Below are 19,648 nucleotides of genomic sequence, written 5' to 3' on the forward strand. Positions count from 1 at the left end.
TAAATCTAAGTGAATTGTGAATTATTACTTTTAGACAAATAAGTTTGCCAACAACTGTAAAGTGCATCAAACAAGACTAATTGTAACTGCAGTGTCAAACATCCACCTCAGAAAATGGATCTCTCCTTCTGAGAGATTTCATTTCTACAGACATACAATTTCAAAGTAAATTTCTAGGTTTTATTGCTGAAGAAAAGGTTACAAAAAGAGTTAAGTGTGAACAAGCCAAAACTCGTGTTAAATTTTCTTGATATGCTTCCAGCCACCTGAAACAAGACCTTTCAGATGTAAACCTCCCCCACTCATAAATAAAAAGAGAGATACAAAAAGAGTCCTAAAATATCTAGCATTACATTCTGCTCCCACTGAGTGATTCTAATATAAAACCAATTCTACTAGCCTAAAAGTTTAATTATTACATATTCTGGTGTTTAAGGGCCATATTCTAGCCTCACTCTCTGTTATCAATAAGAAATTTGCTATGGATGGAGGGTAGTATATGGCCCTAATTTTGTAAGCCAGTGTCAAAGAACATAATTCAAAATGGAATTAGGCCTCTTTCACAGACTACATTTGACACCACTGGACAATAAGATACAAAACATTTAGATTCTGTTAGGTGTGTTGATAAAAATGAAAACTGAACAGCCCCCAGTTTTCAGTTGATCTGTCTCAGAGTGAAGTGCAGGTGGATATTTCATTGTACATTCTGAAATATCATAATCCACCTCAAAGTGAATTGACTGCATTTAGCTCCTACCAGCTTGAGCTAGCTGATTAACAGAGTGGCTTTTGTATTTGCTCAGAAGAAAAATTTTCATACTGGCTAAAGATAATGACTGTGTTTGTATTTAGTTCATGTAAGCAGCAGAAAAAGTGGAAGGCAGAACACTGCAATAAAGAAGAGATGAGCTGACATGATTTCATTTTTCAAAACCAAAACCAAGGGCAATTCAGATTCAAATTGCAGTTATTGAACCAACAGTACTCAGCAGTACAAATAAGTTAGATTTGTAGGGGAAAATTTCTAGAGACCTTAATACAGGTTATAACAGACTTATGGCAAAGTGCTAGGACAAACTCATAATTCTGTCCCAGAATCATAGAATCCTGGGGCTGGAAGAGACCTCAGGAGGTCATCGAGTCCAGTCTCTGCCCAAAGCAGAACCAATCCTAATTAAATCATCCTAGCCAGGGCTTTGTCAAGCTGAGACTTAAAACTAGTAGGGATGAAGATTCCACCACTCCCTAGGTAACCCAGAACCCAGTGTCTTTTTGGGAATGTCTACTCTGCAAGGGAATGTGTGATTATAGCACAGGTAGGATACCTGTGCAACTTTAAACTAGCTAGAAAGGTAATAATAATAATAGCATACACATGGTGGAATAGGTTTCAGTTTGGACTAGCAACCATGGACCCTGAGGGTGTATCTAGACTACGTGGAATGGTTGAAAGAGAATATGCAAATTCCACGGGAATTTGCATATTTTCTTCCGATCGCACTTTTGAAAGTGGAGCTTTTGAAAGTTAAATTAATTAAGACAAGGCTTTTTCGGTGAACCGTCCTCTTCATCAAAAAGCCGCTCTTCCTCCAAAAACGAGGTTTTTGACGAAAGCTCCGCTTTTGAAAGTGCAATTTCCTGCAGAATTTGCGTATCTTCTTTCGACCATTCCCTGTAGTCTAGATGAGCCCTGAATGGCTTGTATTCTGGTTGGTAGCCCATGCTGTCAAGGCTCTCACAATATGTCACCTTCTTCTTGTGAAATAATTGTATGTTTTTGACAGCAAATATGAGTGTTAGAAGGAAGAAAGACAGCCATGTAGCATTTAGCATCTTGAAAATAATGGCCCAAGTCAGCATTTTTTAAACTGAACTGCACAGACCCTGGAGGGAACTCCTGACTGAGCAACTCTTCCCCTTCCTTCCTTCACTCTCTCCAGTGCTTTCTGGACCCCACAGTTACCTACCTGCCCTATATCCATGCAACTCTCAGTGCCCACCAGTTCCCTGTGGTGGCCTGTAGTTGCAGGGGTGATCAGGCAGGCTCTGTGCACTATGCCCACTCAAGTGCTGGCTTCATTTATTGGGAACTACAACCAATGTGAGCTGCAGAGGGCAGTGCCGCTAGGCGTGAGGGAAACACATGGAGCCTCCCTGGCCACCCATGCACCTAGGGACTGAAAGAACCTGACGGCAGCGTGTGGGAGACATGGTAAGCATTACCAGGACTCTGAACCTCCTTTTGTGCCCCACCCCTCTACCTCATCCTGCAGTTCCATCTTGCACCCAAACTCCCTCCCAGAGCCCTTACCTCCCCGCATCCTAACACCCTGTCTCAGCCCAGAGCCACCTGCTCTTCATTGCTGGCCACACCCCAGAGCCCAGCACCCAGCTGCAGCCCTCACATCACTCCAGCATGCCAGCCCCTTGCGTCTGCCCGGTGGCAGAGAGTGGGGGTTGGGGGAGAGACAGAGCAACAGAAGGAGGGAGGAAGGGGCAACCTGGGGGTAGAACTGGACCTTTGAAAAGGAGCAGGGAAGGGATCCCAAAATTTGAAATCAAAATGGAGGGCCATGAGTTGCTAAAGTTTGAGACCCACTGGCCTATACAACTTGGAAAACTTTGGAAGTGGGAAAATGAAACTAACAAGAATATGCTTAACCTACACGTGAACCAATTTGGCTGAGATAAGCATATATGTTCAGCTCATTTTACATTCAGTATATTTGAATGTATCCAAACTTGCTAAGGCTCAAAATCCCAAAACAATGTACTAGTATAATTTCTAGTTCGTCTTGTTTCCTTCAAGTAGGAATGAGTGCATGTCTCAAAATATTCCTAATATTTCTATTGAAGCCACTGAAATCAGCTATGCAGAAAAATGCAAAAAATATAGTGGGGAGAAGACAGAACGATTTTGGCCCAAAATTTATGTTTTGTCAGAACACGGTCTCTATTACCTATGTTAGGTAGAAATGATTTGAAGATAAAAGACTCCACTATTAATGTTAATTGTTTTTCTCTGTCATGTTGTTTAAAACAAATCCTTGTCACAGCAGAGCAGCTTACCTGCTTAATTGGCTATATATGCATCAGCTACATTAACATTATTAAAGATTTTAATTCTATTGTGAATATCTTCTAGTGTTCTATAGGGAACCTAGATGTTAACTGCATCAAAAGGTATATTGCCATACAGAGTGTACATCTGCTAACATACACTCAAATGTATCTTACTTCTTTAAAAATAATTGTGTGATATTCTTACTGTATCAAAGAAAAATTTAAAGATCAATGTGCAATAGAGAAAAATAGTATATAAAATAATAAGCTGAGGCAAAAAGGAAAGGAAAAAAAAGGAAAATTCTGAAATCCCCACACATATTAACACTCGAATAATAATACTTCATACACACAAATACTACTACTAAGCATTTGTACAGTACTTTGCCTTCTCTGGGCACTTGTACAGACATTAACTAATTAATCCTTGTGATCATAAATGAGTAAATACCCGTATTATTATTTTCATTTTACAGCTAGGGAAACACAGAAAGATGCAATGACCTACCCATGGTGGCAGATCCAGGACTAGAATGTAGGACCCTCTGAGTCCCACCCATGTGTTCACTCCTCCAAACCACATTGCCTTCTAAAAATGAAAAAAGAGAAAAGAAGTAGGGGAAAAAAGGACTCATTATCATTGTTCACTACTTCATTATCCTTCCAGTCACCTTGTCTTGCAGTTTGGTGTCTTAAGCCTGGTCTACACTGAACAATTAGATTGGTTTCACAACGTTGATCAGGGATATGAAAAATCCACAGCCCTGGGCAGTGCTGTTAAGTTAGCCTAAGACAGTATTTGGTCAAAGAAAGAATTCTTCCATCTATCTAACTATTGCTTCTATGAGAGGTGTATTACCTACACCTACAAGAGACTCCCTTTCTTTGGCATAGGAAGTGTCGCAACAGCGCAGCTGCAGTAGCATGTTAAGTGTAGATGAGCTCTTATTCAATCTCCTCTCTACTTTTCACCACACACGTTTCTTCTTCCCCTTTCTTCCCCTCACCGCCAGTAAATATTTTAGCTGGCTGGCCAGCAGCCCAACTCAGTCATGGCTTGCGACAGGTCTGGGACCTATCCCTGCTGCAGCTCTGCATTTTAAGTGATTAGGAACCAGGCAGGCAGGCAGCCTGGCTCACTTTTGGCTTGTGCCGGGTCCGGGAGCTCAGACCTCGCCTCTCCAGACAGGGGCTGCTGCCACCCTGCACTGCTGCCTCTATATCAGCCAGTCTGCAAGGGGAGCTAGTTTTTAAACTGGCTCCCCTTATGGACTAGCTCCTGCCTGGCACCCCAAGCTGCTGCCTCTGATACAGAGGTAGCAGCACGGAGTAGCAGGGGGCTCCTCAGGAGTGGGATCGGAATGTACTGGCTGCCAGTCCTGTCCCTGGGGATTACAGAATTGTTGACTAGCTGATAAGAATTCATAAGGTTAATCAACTATTTAATTAACTGATATTTATCATCCGTATCATGCAACGCTGATTTTCCCATACTTCCCCCAAGTTTAGAACAAATTCCTTAACCCTGGTGCCTTGGAACTTCATTCTCTTCCCCTAAACTCCTCATCAAACTATTTAGTTTGATATTCCCAGTTCTTCCCCCAATTTCAATATATCAAATATTTTTTTAAGAACTCAAATTAACAATTAAACATGTGTCATGCTCTTTTATTGTTGTAAGCCTTGTACCTGCATACTCCTTTCCCTCACCTTAATAGGCATCTCTTAAAGGATAATGTCTATTATATATTGTGAGCACCTTATGTATAGTATAATTAGGCCTATATTTTTATTTATCTTTATGGTGCCAGGAACATCTATTGCACAGTATAAATAATAAAGAAATGTGTCTATTTCCTTGAACATAAGGAAACAAACAAACAAAGGATTAACATATACTGAGATTTAAAGACTAAACAGTGGAATAATTATTACTGTTGTAACAATGGTATCTATCCTAAAAATAAGACACAATCAACAGCAGTAAAATCAACACAAATTATAAGGAATTAAGAGATATAAACAAGAGAAATAAAACGACGAGGAGTCCTGTGGCACCTTATAGACTAACATTTATTGGAGCATAAGTTTTCATGGGCAAAGACCCACTTCGTCAGATGGTCTTTGCCCATGAAAGCTTATGCCCTAATAAATCTGTTAGTCTATAAGGTACCATAGGGACTCCTCATCGCTTTTGTAGATCCAGACTAACACAGCTACCCCGCTGATAAGAGAAATAAAGTTAGCATAAAACAGTGATAAAACACAAGATCATGAAAATGGCCATAGTAGGTAAGAGCAATTATTGCAATTCAGCGGCTGGTGCCAGATGTTTTAGAGGGAGTGAACAGAAAAGGACAATTTATGGAGTAATCTATCCCCTTTCATCCAGTCCTAGCTTCTAGCAGTCAAAAGTTTAGCAACACCCAGATCATGTGGTTGCATTCCTGACCATTTTGGCTAATAATTATTGATAGACCTCTTCTCCATGAATTTAGCTAATTCTTTTTTTAACCCAGTTACACTTTTAGCCTTCACATTCACCCTTGGAAGGAGTTCCACAAGTTGAACGTGTGTTATATGAAGAACTATTTCCTTATGTTTATTCTAAACCTGATGCCTATTAATTTCATTGGGTGACTCCAGTGTTTGTGTTATGTGAAGGAGCAATTAAAACTTCTTTATTAACTTTCTCCATCCCATTCATGATATTATACGTATCATTCTATCATAACAAGTTGCCTATTTTCCAGTCTTTTTAATCTTTCCTCATATCAAAACTGTTCCTTTCTCCTACTCATTTCTGTATTTTTTCCAATTTGAATGCATTTTTTTGAGACTGGATGAGCAGAAAGTGCATGAAGTATTTGAGGTCTGGGTATCCCATGAATTTATATAGTGATATTATGTTATTTTCTGTATTTTTTTTATCTATTCCTTTCCTAGTAGCTCCTAACATTCTGTTAGTTTTTACTGCTGTTGTACACTGAGCAGATATTTTCAGAGAACTATTTACAATGACTCCAAGATGTTCTTCTGGAATGGCAGTGGCTAATTTAGATCCCATCATTTTGTATGTATAGTTGGGATTACATTTTCCAATGTGAATTACTTTGCATGTATCAACATTGCATCTGTCATTTTGTTGCTCAACCACCCAGTTTTGTAAGATTCCTTTGTAACTTTTTGCAGCCTGCTTTTGACTCAACTATCTTAAATAATTCTGTATCATCTCCAAATTTTGCTTCCTCACAGTTTACCCTTTTTCCCAAATCATTTATGAATATGTTGAACAGCGCTATTTACCTTGCTCCACTGCGAAAACTGTTTATTCTGATCCTTTTATTAAATTTTCAAGATATTTGCCTGGCACTGAAGTTAGGCAGAAAGTTCTAAAATACTGAACCACCATAATGCTAGTGCGCCACATGTGATCAAAGTCAAAACCAAAGGAATCTTTCCTGAACTACAGGAACAAGTAAAAAAGAAAGACGTTACCACCTTTGTTGCCTTTTTGCTTCGTGAGTGAAAACCCCATAATTTTGCTGCATTGTGGTTCAATAATACCAAACAAAAGGAGCAAAATGTTTTGCAGTATGAATACAATTCTGCAAATGCAAGCTCCCATTGACTGTGGCACCCTCTAACAGCTGTAGGCACTATATTAAAAAGGAAGCAGTAATGACTCATATTTCAGGTACATAGAACTTTTCATTGCTGTTTTTATTGGGTTTGATTTTGGTTTAAGGATACCAGCACCTAAATTGTTTGAAGAAGAATACTCCCTTTTTTCTCATTCATTGAAGATGGAATCGTACACACAACAGCCTCATTCACTACAACACAATCCTGACTCATTTATAGAGCATTGTCCAACCCGTGTACTAAATGAGGCAGAAATCCTGTGGAAAAAATATTATATGATCATATAATTAAAGGATGTGTGTGATTGGTCGGCCCCGCCCCGCACTCCATACCCAGGAAACCACCTGGCTCAGGGGGTGGAGAGGGCCGCGCCCATGCCACCCTACTGGGCATCCTCCCAGGAGGCCCCAGGTATAAAGGACTGCAGTCCTCTTCAGTCGGGGTGGACAGCCGACGGAGCAGGAGCGAGGGCCCAACCTCCAGAGCTGCCGACCCATCAGCCAGAGAGGGAGTCGCCAGGCCTTCCGCCGCAAGGCCCTCGCCGGGCTCGGCCCCAACGTCGGAGCCGCCAGCCAGCCACATGGGACCCAGGCACCGGACCTGCCACTGTGACCCCAGACGCCGAGCCGGAAGGTGCTGCTACAGACACCTGGCTAATGCCCACAGGTGGGACCGCTGCCGACCAGGGGAAGGGAGTAGGAAGTGACTCAGGGCAGGGAGCCGGAAAGGCCCCGGAGGGCTCGGCGCGTTGTGGGAAAGGACCGCCCCCTTCACTGACCCCCGGCGAGAAGGGGTTTGCCTAAAGGACTAGGCCTCAGGGCCTGCATACTTCCAGACTAGGCCCGCGGGCCGTAGTTCCCTTAATATAGGGGCTGCGTACTTTGAAACTAGACCAGAGAAGTCCGAACTATGCCCTGGAGGCAGGCTGCCCACCCGACAATGTGTCAGAATGAATACACACCAAGGGGGGAAGAATCAGAAAAACAGAGCTGCAAGGGAAGTTATTGAGTCTTGCTCCCTGTATTGTGGTAGGACCAAGTAAGACTGGACCATCTCTGGCAGGCATTTGTCCAAATTGTTTTTAAATGCCTGAGAGATGGGGACACCACCACCACTCTTTGTAGCTTATTCTAGAGCTTATATGCCCTACTAATTAGAAGTTTTTCCTGTAACTAATCTAAATCTTTCTCACTAAAAAGTAAGCCCATCTTTTTCTACATTCAGTGGACATGGAGAATCATTAATCAACATTCTCTGTAGAACAGCTCTTAACATATTGGAAGACTTATTAGGTCTCGAGTCTGAATATGTCCAGTTTTTTTTCAACCTTTCCTTACAGGTCCAGTTTTCTAAACCTTTTATCATTTTTGTTGCTCTCTTCTGGACTCTTTCCAATTTGTCCACATCCTCCCTTGTAGCATTTAGCATCATGAAAATATTGGGGCTTTGAGGAGGACTTTGAACAGGGAACAATGAAGCTAACAAGAATATAAAAAATCTACATATGAACAATATTGGCTGAGATAAGCATACACATTTTATTGTATGGTTTACATTTTACTTTCTTATATTTTTCTTTTATAATACAGACGCTAAACTAAGAAACCTAGTCAATTGGCTGTACAAGTGAGATTTATTTATAATTGTTTTAGTGGGATATCTTTGTATTTTGAGAACAATTTTGGGGATTAATTTTTTTTAAAGTATATTACTTTGTCTAGCAGAAATGTAGGAATTGGTACAGAGAGGTAGAGAACACGTGTATTTCCAAAGAACATGCTGATGTCCAGCAGCATCTCTGTGTGTCAAGGCTCATAATGATCATGAAACTGAATATGGCCAGTTTACGGTTTTCAAAAATCATAGAAGGAGATTAAACAGTTATAATGTAGAGAAGCCAGTCAATATTCATCACAGAAATTAATTGAATGAGAAGTGTATTCTCTTTTCAATGTGAGAAGACTTTGAACAAATAACTCTGATCAAACAAACCATCTTAGTTTGCACATTAGTACCTGATCTAAAGTGTATTGCAATCAGTGGAAACAATATTATTGCTTTTAAGCCCAGGATTTCAAAGTGGTTTACAAACAGAATATGTTAGCACTCTGCAAAGGAAGCAGCTAGTACTTTACAGCTAGATAAACCACAACACTGAGACATACTCACTCTTGGTTAGACTAGCATACATCTAGAGTAACTACATTGATTTCAATGGGGCTACTCTGGATTTACACATACATTATGCAGTATGAAATTTAGTTCAGAAAAGTTAAGAAATGTGCCCAAGGCCACAAAGTAAGGCAATAATGAATTTAGGAATGGAACCTAAGAGTCCTGAATTACAATATTTCATCTAATCACTAGACCACAGAGCTTTTCTCGCAGAATTTACAGACTTACTTACAGTCTGTCAATTACATAGCACATAAATACTACACAAAAAGATAGAAAATGAGACCTGTTTCATCCTCCTTCTTCAATACTGTCAAGTATATCTAGTACGTCCTGATCATCTACAGCTCCCAATGAAATATCCATTCAGAATGGAAGCCTGATTATTCCAGGGAATCAAATACAGGCAGTCCCCGAGTTATGCGGATCCGACTTATGTCGGAGCCGTACTTACGAACGGGGCTTTTCTCGCCCCGAGGACGCGGGCGGCGGGACCGCCCAGACGCGCTGAGGTCCCGCCGCCCGCATTCTCCGGGGCAAGAAAAGCTGCTCCGCGTCTCCCTGGTCTGCTGGGGGGAGCCCCCCAGCAGACCAGGGAGACGCAGAGCAAAGCCGCAGAGGACGTGGGCAGTGGGAGCGCCCAGACGCGCCGCGGTGCCGCCGCCCGGGTCCTCCGCATCTTTGCTCTGCGTGGCCCTGGTCTGCAGACCAGGGAGACGCGGAGCAAAGATGTGGAGGACCCAGGTGGCGGCACTGCGGTGCATCTCAGTCCCACTGCCCACGTCTCCATGATCTGCTGGGGGGGGAGGGGCGCAGCTAGTTGAATTTGTACTTAAGTCGGAACTGGCGTCCAGATTCAGCTGCTCCTGAAACTGACCAGCGGCTGACTACAGGAAGCCCGAGGCAGAGTTTCTCTGCCCCGGGCTTCCTGGAATCAGCTGCTGATCAGTTTAAACAGCAGCTGAATCTGGACGCCTGGGACAGAGCAGCTGGGGCGCTGCCGGTTGGTCCCGCAGCACCACTCCTCGGCGCTACTGGACCAACCCGGCAGCACCCCAGCTGCTCTGCCCCAGGAGTCCTGATTCAGCCGTTGCTGATCAGTTTCAGCAGCAACTGAATCAGGACGCCTGGGGTAGAGCACCTGGGGTGCTGCCGGGTTGGTCCCCGCAGCGCTGAGGTGCGGCGCTGCGGAGACCTACCCGGCAGCGCCCCAGCTGCTCTGTCCCAGGCGTCCAGATTCAGCTGCTGTTTAAACTGATCAGCAGCTGATTCCAGGAAGCCCGGGGCAGAGAAACTCTGCCTCGGGCTTCCTGTAGTCAGCCGCTGGTCAGTTTCAGGAGCAGCTGAATCTGGACGCCAGTTCCGACTTAAGTACAAATTCAACTTAAGTACAAACCTATAGACCCTATCTTGTATGTAACCCGGGGACTGCCTGTACCCGGGGAATAAAAGGAACAAACCAGTAACTACTTAAAATTAGAGTGAACATGCCTGTAGGACAGCTTTACCTGTTGAGACCTAGCTATGTTTTTCTTGCACTAAATTATTCTCACCTGGTGGACTCCCATGCCCTGCTGCAGCTGTAGCAATAGCAAAGGCAGAAGCAGGAGAAACAGAACAGTGGCAGTTATCTGCAGTCTGTGCTGTAAGGGAACAGACAAATACAGGTCAACAACTCAAAAGTATATCAATGTTCATATTGTCCAATACTTCAGCACACCAAGTAAATACTGAATATACAATTCTTTACATAAATATGCCTACTTATGTGCATATTTTATATGTTCTCACTGAAAAGAAATTCTGTAATAGATACAAAAATATAAAAAATATATTTGTCATTTAATTTTATCACCAGATCACAACAATAAATAATGCTGTTTATCAAAGTGTAAAATGATGCCAATGTGAATAAAAAAATTATTCAAACCAAATGAAAGTTATGATTGAACAGCTTAAAAAATGGTGCCAAAGTAATAATGGGTATGGTTAATTTACTTCCTAATCACATAATTTTTAACAGCCAGCCCAAGCAAAGTAAAAATTGATATTAAAGGAATAAACAAGTGATGAGACTGCTAATGTGGGTGACACCCCCAAAACTGAACTCTGGAATGGTGTCAATTCTACATGGGTATATTTTGAACAAGATACAAGATTCTTTCCTGGTTAACTAAAATTAGCAGAGCTTTGCAAAAATTTATTGGTATCACTTTGCATGAAGTTTTTTGATCATCTCCTCTATTTCCATTCAAATGGTTTTGCTTTGTATTTCCAGAGTTTTCAAACCAAAAATTGAGACACACAACCATAAACTATGCCAGTAAATAATGTTTAACGTTGGCTTAAAATTACTATAAAATGTTTTCATATATTATTAGTGGTTATGGGGTGGATTGGATTGAGGTGGGAGGTCATAACAAACAGGAAATAGTTGTCTTACAATCTAGATTTCAAGAAAGAGCAACATTCTAAATACTTATGGACACAGCAAGTAGTTCTGTTAACAATTCAAAAGAGCCATGTGAGAGCTATTAGATGATCCACCTCTTCTTGCCTTTCATCTTCAGTTGAGCAATTTACTCACATACTGGAATGAGTAATCTGAGACCATCTGTAGATGTTCAGTGCCACACATGGAGGAACAGACAGTCATTTCCCATTAACAATAATGGGAGATAGGCATCTAATCATCACATATGGTACCCAAAATGTACCCCCATAATAGCTCCTAAAAACTGTCAAAGTCTTTAGAATTCATATAAGAATAGGACTGAATCAGTATTATTCCTGTACTAAGATATAGCCTGTTCCAGATATTATAGATCACTTCAGCACTTCTTAGCTCCCAGAAAGCTGTACAGTCTCTTGTTATTAATATGCCAGTTAACTAGAGTACTGTTACTCACATTTTGCTGGCTTTTTTACATCTGAGAAATGAGCAGAAACACAAATGAACCACATTATTAAGAAAATAATCTTTGCAGGAGATTAAAAAAGAATTGGAAATACATAACAGTTTCCTTCCAAGGCAACGTTTCTTACCTCCAGCCTGACGGTAGCGGAGATGTCGTGGAGTTGAGGGAGATCGACAAGGGGAAAACTCAGGTGTCTCAACTGTCGAGGTACTTTCAGGAATTGTCCTATCCACTGATACAGACTCTAGAACTGCTGCTTTAAAACAGCATGAATATTAGTACAGAGCCCTCTCTGTTAGGATTGGGGTTGCCATTATTTTCATAATTTAAAGCCCATTAAATGTGTAAACATTATTTTCAATTATCAAGAGACCTAAACATTGAAACAATTTTAAGATATGAAGCTATTTCCCTCAATTTTGCAGTCAAAAAGGGTCTTTTCTAAGTGTACAGTTTTTATAGAAAGTGGCTGATTTCTGAGAGATAGCTGGAATGTGGATCCCTAAGAAATACGGAAGAAGTTAATGTCTTGGCACTCACTTGCAGTTTAAGAAAAACACAGAGGATAGCAAGGTTATAATGGATCAAATGTATAAAGATATAACATAATTATTATAATATGCAGGTAGAGCCTGATGCTTCTTTCTGTGAAGTCACCATAAATGTTGTTTCAATGATGGTATTAAGATTAGGTCCATTAAATAAAAAGTACATTATGCAAATATTTTTTGTTTTGCTTTACGATACTCTTTGGTAAACTGACAGTGCTACTTCTTTCATAAAGTTCAGCAGCAATATTCCTCTGGATAGAGATAAAGGACAGGGAAAATATCAGGCAACTTCACAGGTACCAATGACATAACTGCAACAAAGCCCATCAATAAAAACTTAATGAAAACCCTCAAGTGCTAAAATGTTTTTAAAAATAGCCCTATCATGCTTTTGCATCTCCTTAGCACACTATCTGGGGAACAAAAGTATGATATGGACAGTTTATATTATAGAATTCACATCTCCTGAGAAAATCACTAATGATTTTATCACAAAACTGCCTGCTAAATCAGAACTGAACAGCACTGCAGAACTCATTATTCCATTGAGTAAATTAATGTCCATAATAGTAAGCTGGCAGAAGGACATGTGCCCAAATTAAAACTAAAAAATAACACACACGTTTCTCTATTGCATTCTACATTAGACTTGAAAACCTGCTACTGTTACAACATTAAAACTTACAGTACAGTGCTTAAGTGAAATTGTCTCCACCACTAGGCAGATTTGCAGAATAAGCATTTGGAAAGTGGAGAACATTTCTTTTTACATGACAAATGGGCCATATTCAAAAATATATAAAAAAAAACCCAGCATTGACTTAGAAATTGAATTTGTTCAGCCAAATTGGATTTAGATTAAGTCTACTTTTTGGGATCTTAGTAGAAGATGAGTAATGAAGCCACTTGATCCCAGTTAACTGTGTTAACGGACTCCTTTTTACCCTGAAAACTTACTTTAAGGAAATAACAGGTTAGAACTCTGTATTCCTGCCATTGTCATCATACCAAGGGTGTTTTTTTAAGTTGATCCTTTTTCCTTACACTAGCGGTTTTCAAACTTTTGGGGCTCCGGAGCCCTTTACTTGTGTAAAAATTTATGCGGAGCCCCAGCAGTCCACTGATTGTATGTGCTGTACCTATCAATGTTTCCAGTTTGACAACCTCGCAGAGCCCCTGGAGATGTCTCTCAGAGCCCTGGGGCTCTGCAGAGCACAGTTTGAGAAACACTGCCTTACACCATACTGAACTATGACAAAGTGACTCTCAGGTGAGAAAAGAGTGCTAGATACAGTTTCCTCCAAAATCTACATGTGCAAGTCATTCAGTTGTTTAACTCCCAAATCTGTAGGTGTTGCAAGCACTGCAAAAACAGCAATTTAATGTTATGTGATAGTTTCTCCATTTCTATATGTTAATATGTTGCCTTTATAGCACTCTCAGAACCTATGGGCTGGGGAATTCCTCTGTAATGGGGTGATTTGCCTCATGGGCTGGATAGCTTGAAGCGAAGCCAGCCATCAGTACAGAATGAAACACATCTGAGTTGAATCAAGTGATCCCAAGATAAAAAGAGCAGAAAGCAAGCAGCAGAGAAGAGGCCAAAAGATGGGAACTGCAGCTAAGTCTGCAGATACAGGGGACAAGATGACTCCTGCAGGGCCCTGAGTCAGATGGGGAAAAGTACATGATGCAGTAGAAAGCCCTCCAGACAGGGAAGGCCTGAGAGCAGTGTTCCCTGTAATCTGAGCACTTGAGTGGCCACCCAGGAGATATTCAAATGCTGCCCAGCTGATTAGCAGAGCACCCACAGTTGAAAAACATGTGTTTCTACTTGTGGTGGCACGTCCACACATGCTTCAGTGCACATAACAAAATTTATCCTGCACATGGATGGAAAAAATAAAAGGGGACATTGCCTGAGAGTAGAGTGACTAGAGAGAGAGTGTGAAAAATCAGGTGTGTGGAATAGTAGGTGCCTATATAAAATAAAGTCCCAAATATTGTGACTGTCCCTATCCAACTGGGATATCTAGTCACCCTACCTGGGAGCTGGCACGCGGAGCGGAGCGGGGTGGGGGGAGGGAGGAAGGAGCAGTTTCCCCAAGGCCTGTGATTCAAAGGGGATCAGGGCTCCAGCCACTGCTGCTGCCACATTAGCAGTGGCTGGAATCCCATGTCCCTTTGAACTTCAGCCAGAATGCTGCTCCATGTAGCTCTAAATCAGGGGGAGAGGGGGAGAAGAGTGCCATAGTCCAGGCAATGCTGAGGGTTGGCTGTGGCTTCCTCCCAAGGCCCCACCCCAAGCTGGCTCCACACACACACCTTGACCCAGGGCCCATGGTGGCTGTCAGCCCCACTGCCTGGGAGAGACCCTCCAGCCTGCTGGGGGTTGGGGGCTGTGCCCAACTCAAACTGGGGTGATGATTGCAAAATAAAACACAAATGCATGCAAGACTTTGTATTGGACCAGTGGGGTGTGGGGGGGGGGGAACTAGGTAACCTGTGGACTAAGTAATTGGGAGCCTAAGTAATTGGCTTGCTTTGTGACTTGTGAGTTTCTGAAGGGCCCCTGAAGAGACACGGCAGCCTGACACCCAGGATGCTACAGTGACAACCTGCTGTGGATGATGCTGATAAGCAATGCCTAGAAGACTTACATCTCCATCTAGATATTTCTTGAGGTCTTGGCTCATTAAAATCATCTGTAACATTCACCTGCCTGCTAATCTTTAGTGGTCCACTTCAAACTACTTTTGGTAATAAATTTAACCCAGTGGTGGGCAGCCTGCAGGCAGCCCATCAGGGTTCTGTGTTGGCTTATGAGACATTTTGTTTATCATTGCCCATGCACAGGGTTGCCAGAGTCTGCTGGTTTTCATCCACACAGCTTTTTTCCTACTGGTATTACAAAAGTGACACTCACTTAAAGCAAGGAAACACAAAGTTAGGTGTGTACTGATTGCACACAACATTGTGAAAGCCATGCACTCCCTCTGTATCCAATCAAAGCACTGCTACGGTTAAATGGGCACACCGTGCAAATTCTACCAAAATTACCCTCTCTAGGAAGATTGTATTGGTTATGGCAATCTTGTAGCCCACTGAGATCAAGAAAGGTCACTCATGTGGCATACTCATTAGCCTAGGTAGGCCCTCACTGATCTAACCTGTATTGCTCACTCCATTTCAAGTGATCTCCTACACCATGTGTTACCCTTTATGTTTAACTGTCACGATTTGTACTCAGATCAGATTCTAGGATTTCTTTTGCCAGACATGACGAACTGTGCAGATTGAAAGCTTGTCTTTCTCTAACAGAACGTTGGTCCAATAAAAAGTATCACCTTTTCTAACCCATCTCTCTCAAAGTTTACTAAAACTAACATTAAAATGAACTATAACTGTATAGAATAAAAGAAACTGTCTTTCTTAAAGCTAGCTAGCAGAAGTTCAAGACCTATGCAAAGCTTCAACTCTCACTGGAGGCAGTAAAAAGAAATTATAGGCAGTGGCCATGCCCATTTTTATGCCTACATCTGCAATGGCAAATATACATGCACAAGCACTCAAAGTAGAGCTAACCTTATTAAGCAGACTTGATCTAAACAGATGAGTTCTTTACATTGTTCAGAACCCCTCCTTTTTAAGTGAATACTTTACAAGTCATATCACATCACATAACATTTACTTCAAGAAGGTATAAGGAGAGGTTTCATTAAGTAATTTCTGTTCCTTTAGACATATAGAATAATTGAAGTCCTTCCCCTCGATCCCGTTTACCCTTCTCCCTGTGCTTTGAAGGTCTATCATTGGTGTGTTCCATTGTGCCACACTGTTAATCTCATGGGTGAAACCAGATGCAAAAGCAGCAGAGCACTGGGAATTTAAACAAAACATGTACTATAACAAAAATAAGGATATAAGCACTTGATTGCTGAAAAAATGTTTCCAATGGTCAAAAAGCAATTGTTTTGCTAAGCCATAGGAAACATTTACTATGGCCCAGATAATGGATTTCAGTCATGTGCTAAATGTTGAATTTATATTGGTGACTACTATATTTGCAATGTAATACTTAGTATACTACAGTTATATAATACCTCTTCTAATGCTTCTTCTTAGCTTATTACACAGATCAATGCGAGGATTCTCTAAATTCTCTTCTATGGATCCAGGACTTTGTTCCGGGGAGGAGGGGCCCTTGCTGAGGTCCAGTGGTACTTTGCTAGCAGTGGGTGGTGGTGATGTGGCAGGGCTGTAAGTTGAGGTAGGACTGCTGGCAACAGAAGAAGTAGAGAGATCTAAAGCCCCTATTCTTGAGTTCAGTGGTGAATTAGTCAATGAAAGTTTTCTGATTCTGACAGGTGAAGAAGTTCTAGATAGTGACAGTGGGGGAGGAGATGAGAATTTGCGACAAAGATGTGGTGACTTCCCATCAGCAAGGTGTTCTCTATTGTTTTGACTGGTGGCAAAAAATAATTCCAAAGACCTATGAATAAGACACAACAAAAGCAAAACTAATATTAGTGAGTACAATCAGAAATGAAAAATATCAACAAATGTGCTCTGTGTGAACAACATATTTATTTTATTTACTCCCAAAGGCCAGGGCATAAACTAAAATATATTTATTTAAAGCATCATGCATTATAACAACAAAAAAAGTTCCATTTCCCCAATCTGCCCTTACCTCTGACTATTTACATATTGAAAAAGGACCATTTTAACAACAATCTCATGACAGAAGAGGAAGAAACAGAATTTACCTTACTGGAATGGAGGTGAAAGGCCTCTTGTATATGTCTGAGAGTTTCTCCAGTACTACTGTTGCAGTAGTAAATATGCGGTAAGTGTGTAGGAAAGTATTAAGAAAATCAATACTTAGAAAGCGCAAGTCTGTTAATCTCTCCAAGAGACGTTCCACAGTTGCATAACGAATTTGGGGCACTTTGCAGGAATTTAATGTTTTGCTGAAGCAGATATCAATGTCATTTCTATGAAGACGAGCATCAGATCTACACAATAAATTATAAGAACAAATTTCAAGAGAGTAGATTCTTTACTGTTCAGTAAGTATGTAATTTCTAATGTACACATCACCACATATTCAAGTCACCTACACTGCATTTTCTGGGTTTCTAACATTATAGGAAAATATTTAAGCTACAAAATGCTTTAATTAAATTTTATCTTGCATCTTGAAAGCTTTTTGTAACATTAAATTTTGCAAAATTGTCTTTTGTTCAATTTTTATAAAAAATCAATTTTCTAGAGGAAGGAGTAGACTAAGCTGAGTGTTCCTTTAACACTGGCTGATCTTTTCTGCAGCACTTTTGGTTTCTTAAGACCCACAGCCAACGTATTCCGCCCTGTGTCTTCCTTATATTAAGTGGAAAAGAAGAAGTTACTCACCTTGTGCAGTAATGGTGGTTCTTCGAGATGTGTCCCCGTGGGTGCTCCACTGTGGGTGCTGGTGCGTCCTCGCACCAGCAACCGGAGACTTTTCTAGCCATTTCTGCCACGCCACGCCATGCATGCGCCGTGGTGCCCTATAGTGTCGTTGGAATTGAAGGGCGCCTGCACGCGCAGCTCCTCCATTCCTTCTCTACCTGCTAGAGTATAAGGCTCCAAGCAAGGGAAGGAGGGAGGGTAGTGGAGCACCCACAGGGACACATCTCGAAGAACCACCATTACTGCACAAGGTGAGTAACTTCTTCTTCTCCTTCTAGTGGTCCCCGTGGGTGCTCCACTGTGGGTGACTACACAGCAGTTGTTGGCTCACGGAGGTGGGTTTGGAGCCGTGTAGTAGTAACTTTGGATAACACAGCCTGTCCCACTGCCATGGAGGATGCTATGGAAGAGGAAAGAGCATAGTGTTGCGCAAAAGAGTGGTCAGATGACCAGGTAGCAGCGTTGCAAATGTCTTGCAGTGGAACGTTACAAAGGAAGGCAGTCGTGGCAGCTACCGCCCTGGTGGAATGAGCTGTGATAGTTCCAGGTAAGTGCTTGCCATATAGGGTGTAACAAGTTCGAATGCAGGATGTAATCCATTTAGAAATTCTTTGAAATGAGACTGCTTGCCCCTTAGATCTTTCAGAATAAGAGATAAAGAGTCTAGGTGAGGCTCACCACGGCTTCGTGCGATCAACGTAGAACGCCAGAGCTCGTCAGACGTCAAGAGTGTGCCATGCAGTCTGGATTGGGTCAGCATGAGGCTTCAGAAAGAAGGCAGGTAAGTGTACGGGTTCATTCACGTGGAAGGGGGAGGGTACTTTAGGGAGAAATTTAGGGTGTGGTCGGAGTATCACCCTGTCCTTCATAAATACAGTGTATGGAGGGTCGGACATCAAGGCCGCAAGATCACTCACCCTCCTGCTAGAGGTAATGGCAATGAGGAAGGCTACTTTCATAGACAAATGAGACCAGGAGCAAGTGGATATCGGGTTGAATGGCGGTTTTGTTTAGAACGTGGTTTAAGTCCCAAATGGGGACTGGTGGATGGACAGGAGGAAAGGTATTCTGCAGTCCCTTAAAGAAGCATTTAGTCAGTGGGTCAGCGAGAAAAGAAGTGCCATCCATGGAATGGTGAAAGGCCACTATGGCGGCGGCGTGGACCTTGATACTGCTAAGTGCTAGGCCGGACTGTTTTAGGGATAGTAAGTAGTCCAGTAAGGTAGGTAAAGGTGTGAGGTGTGGCGGGCTTGCATGGGTTTTAGCATACCAGTGAGCGAATCAAGTCCATTTGTACAGGTAGGTTTTCCTGGTGGAACGTCTTCTACTATTAATTAGAATGTCCTTCACTTGTTCTGAGCAGGCAGTCTCGGCATCCTGAAGCCATGAAGGAGCCAGGCATGGAGATGGCGCTTGAGAACATCTGGATGAAGAGTCTGACCGTGGTTCTGCGAGAGGAGGTCATGGTGGAGAGGAAAGGGATACGGGTCCGTCACCGCCATTCTGAGGAGGTAAGGATACCACGTTTGACTGGGCCACGCAGGTGCCACTAGAATGACTAGCACCTGATCCGTTCTGATCTTTTTGAGGACTTTGAGCAGGAGCAGGAAGGGGGGAAAGGCATACAGAAAAGAGGCATCCCATGTGATGGAAAAGGCATCACCGAGGGAACGTTTCCCCAGGGCTCTTCTGGAGCAGTAGAGGTGGGATTTTCAGTTGTTCTTTGTGGCGAAGAGGTCCTCCAGTTGGCCCCAATGAAGGAAGAGCAGAGTGAGGATGCGACTGTTGATTTCCCATTCGTGCTGGTCCATAAACATACAGCTTAGAGCGTCTGCTGTG

General features: G+C 42.1%; 1 protein-coding gene across 2 annotated transcripts in view; it reads right to left on the reverse strand.

The window, feature by feature from the left end:
• Positions 1-19,648, reverse strand: part of RASGRF2 (Ras protein specific guanine nucleotide releasing factor 2) — a 203,959-nt gene that overhangs the window by 71,761 nt on the left and 112,550 nt on the right. The window contains exons 14-17 of one of the 2 annotated variants that reach the window (XM_075932213.2): positions 17,125-17,373; positions 16,459-16,847; positions 11,932-12,057; positions 10,440-10,529 (exon numbers count right to left, since the gene is read on the reverse strand). In XM_075932213.2, the coding sequence (XP_075788328.1) occupies positions 10,440-10,529; positions 11,932-12,057; positions 16,459-16,847; positions 17,125-17,373 (854 nt within the window). Of the gene's footprint in view, positions 1-10,439; positions 10,530-11,931; positions 12,061-16,458; positions 16,848-17,124; positions 17,374-19,648 lie in introns of both variants that reach the window. The other variant, XM_075932212.2, reaches the window with a different exon arrangement.

This window comes from Pelodiscus sinensis, chromosome 6 (assembly GCF_052426305.1).
Source record: "Pelodiscus sinensis isolate ZL-2025 chromosome 6, ASM5242630v1, whole genome shotgun sequence".
Classification (NCBI taxonomy): Eukaryota; Metazoa; Chordata; order Testudines; family Trionychidae; genus Pelodiscus; species Pelodiscus sinensis.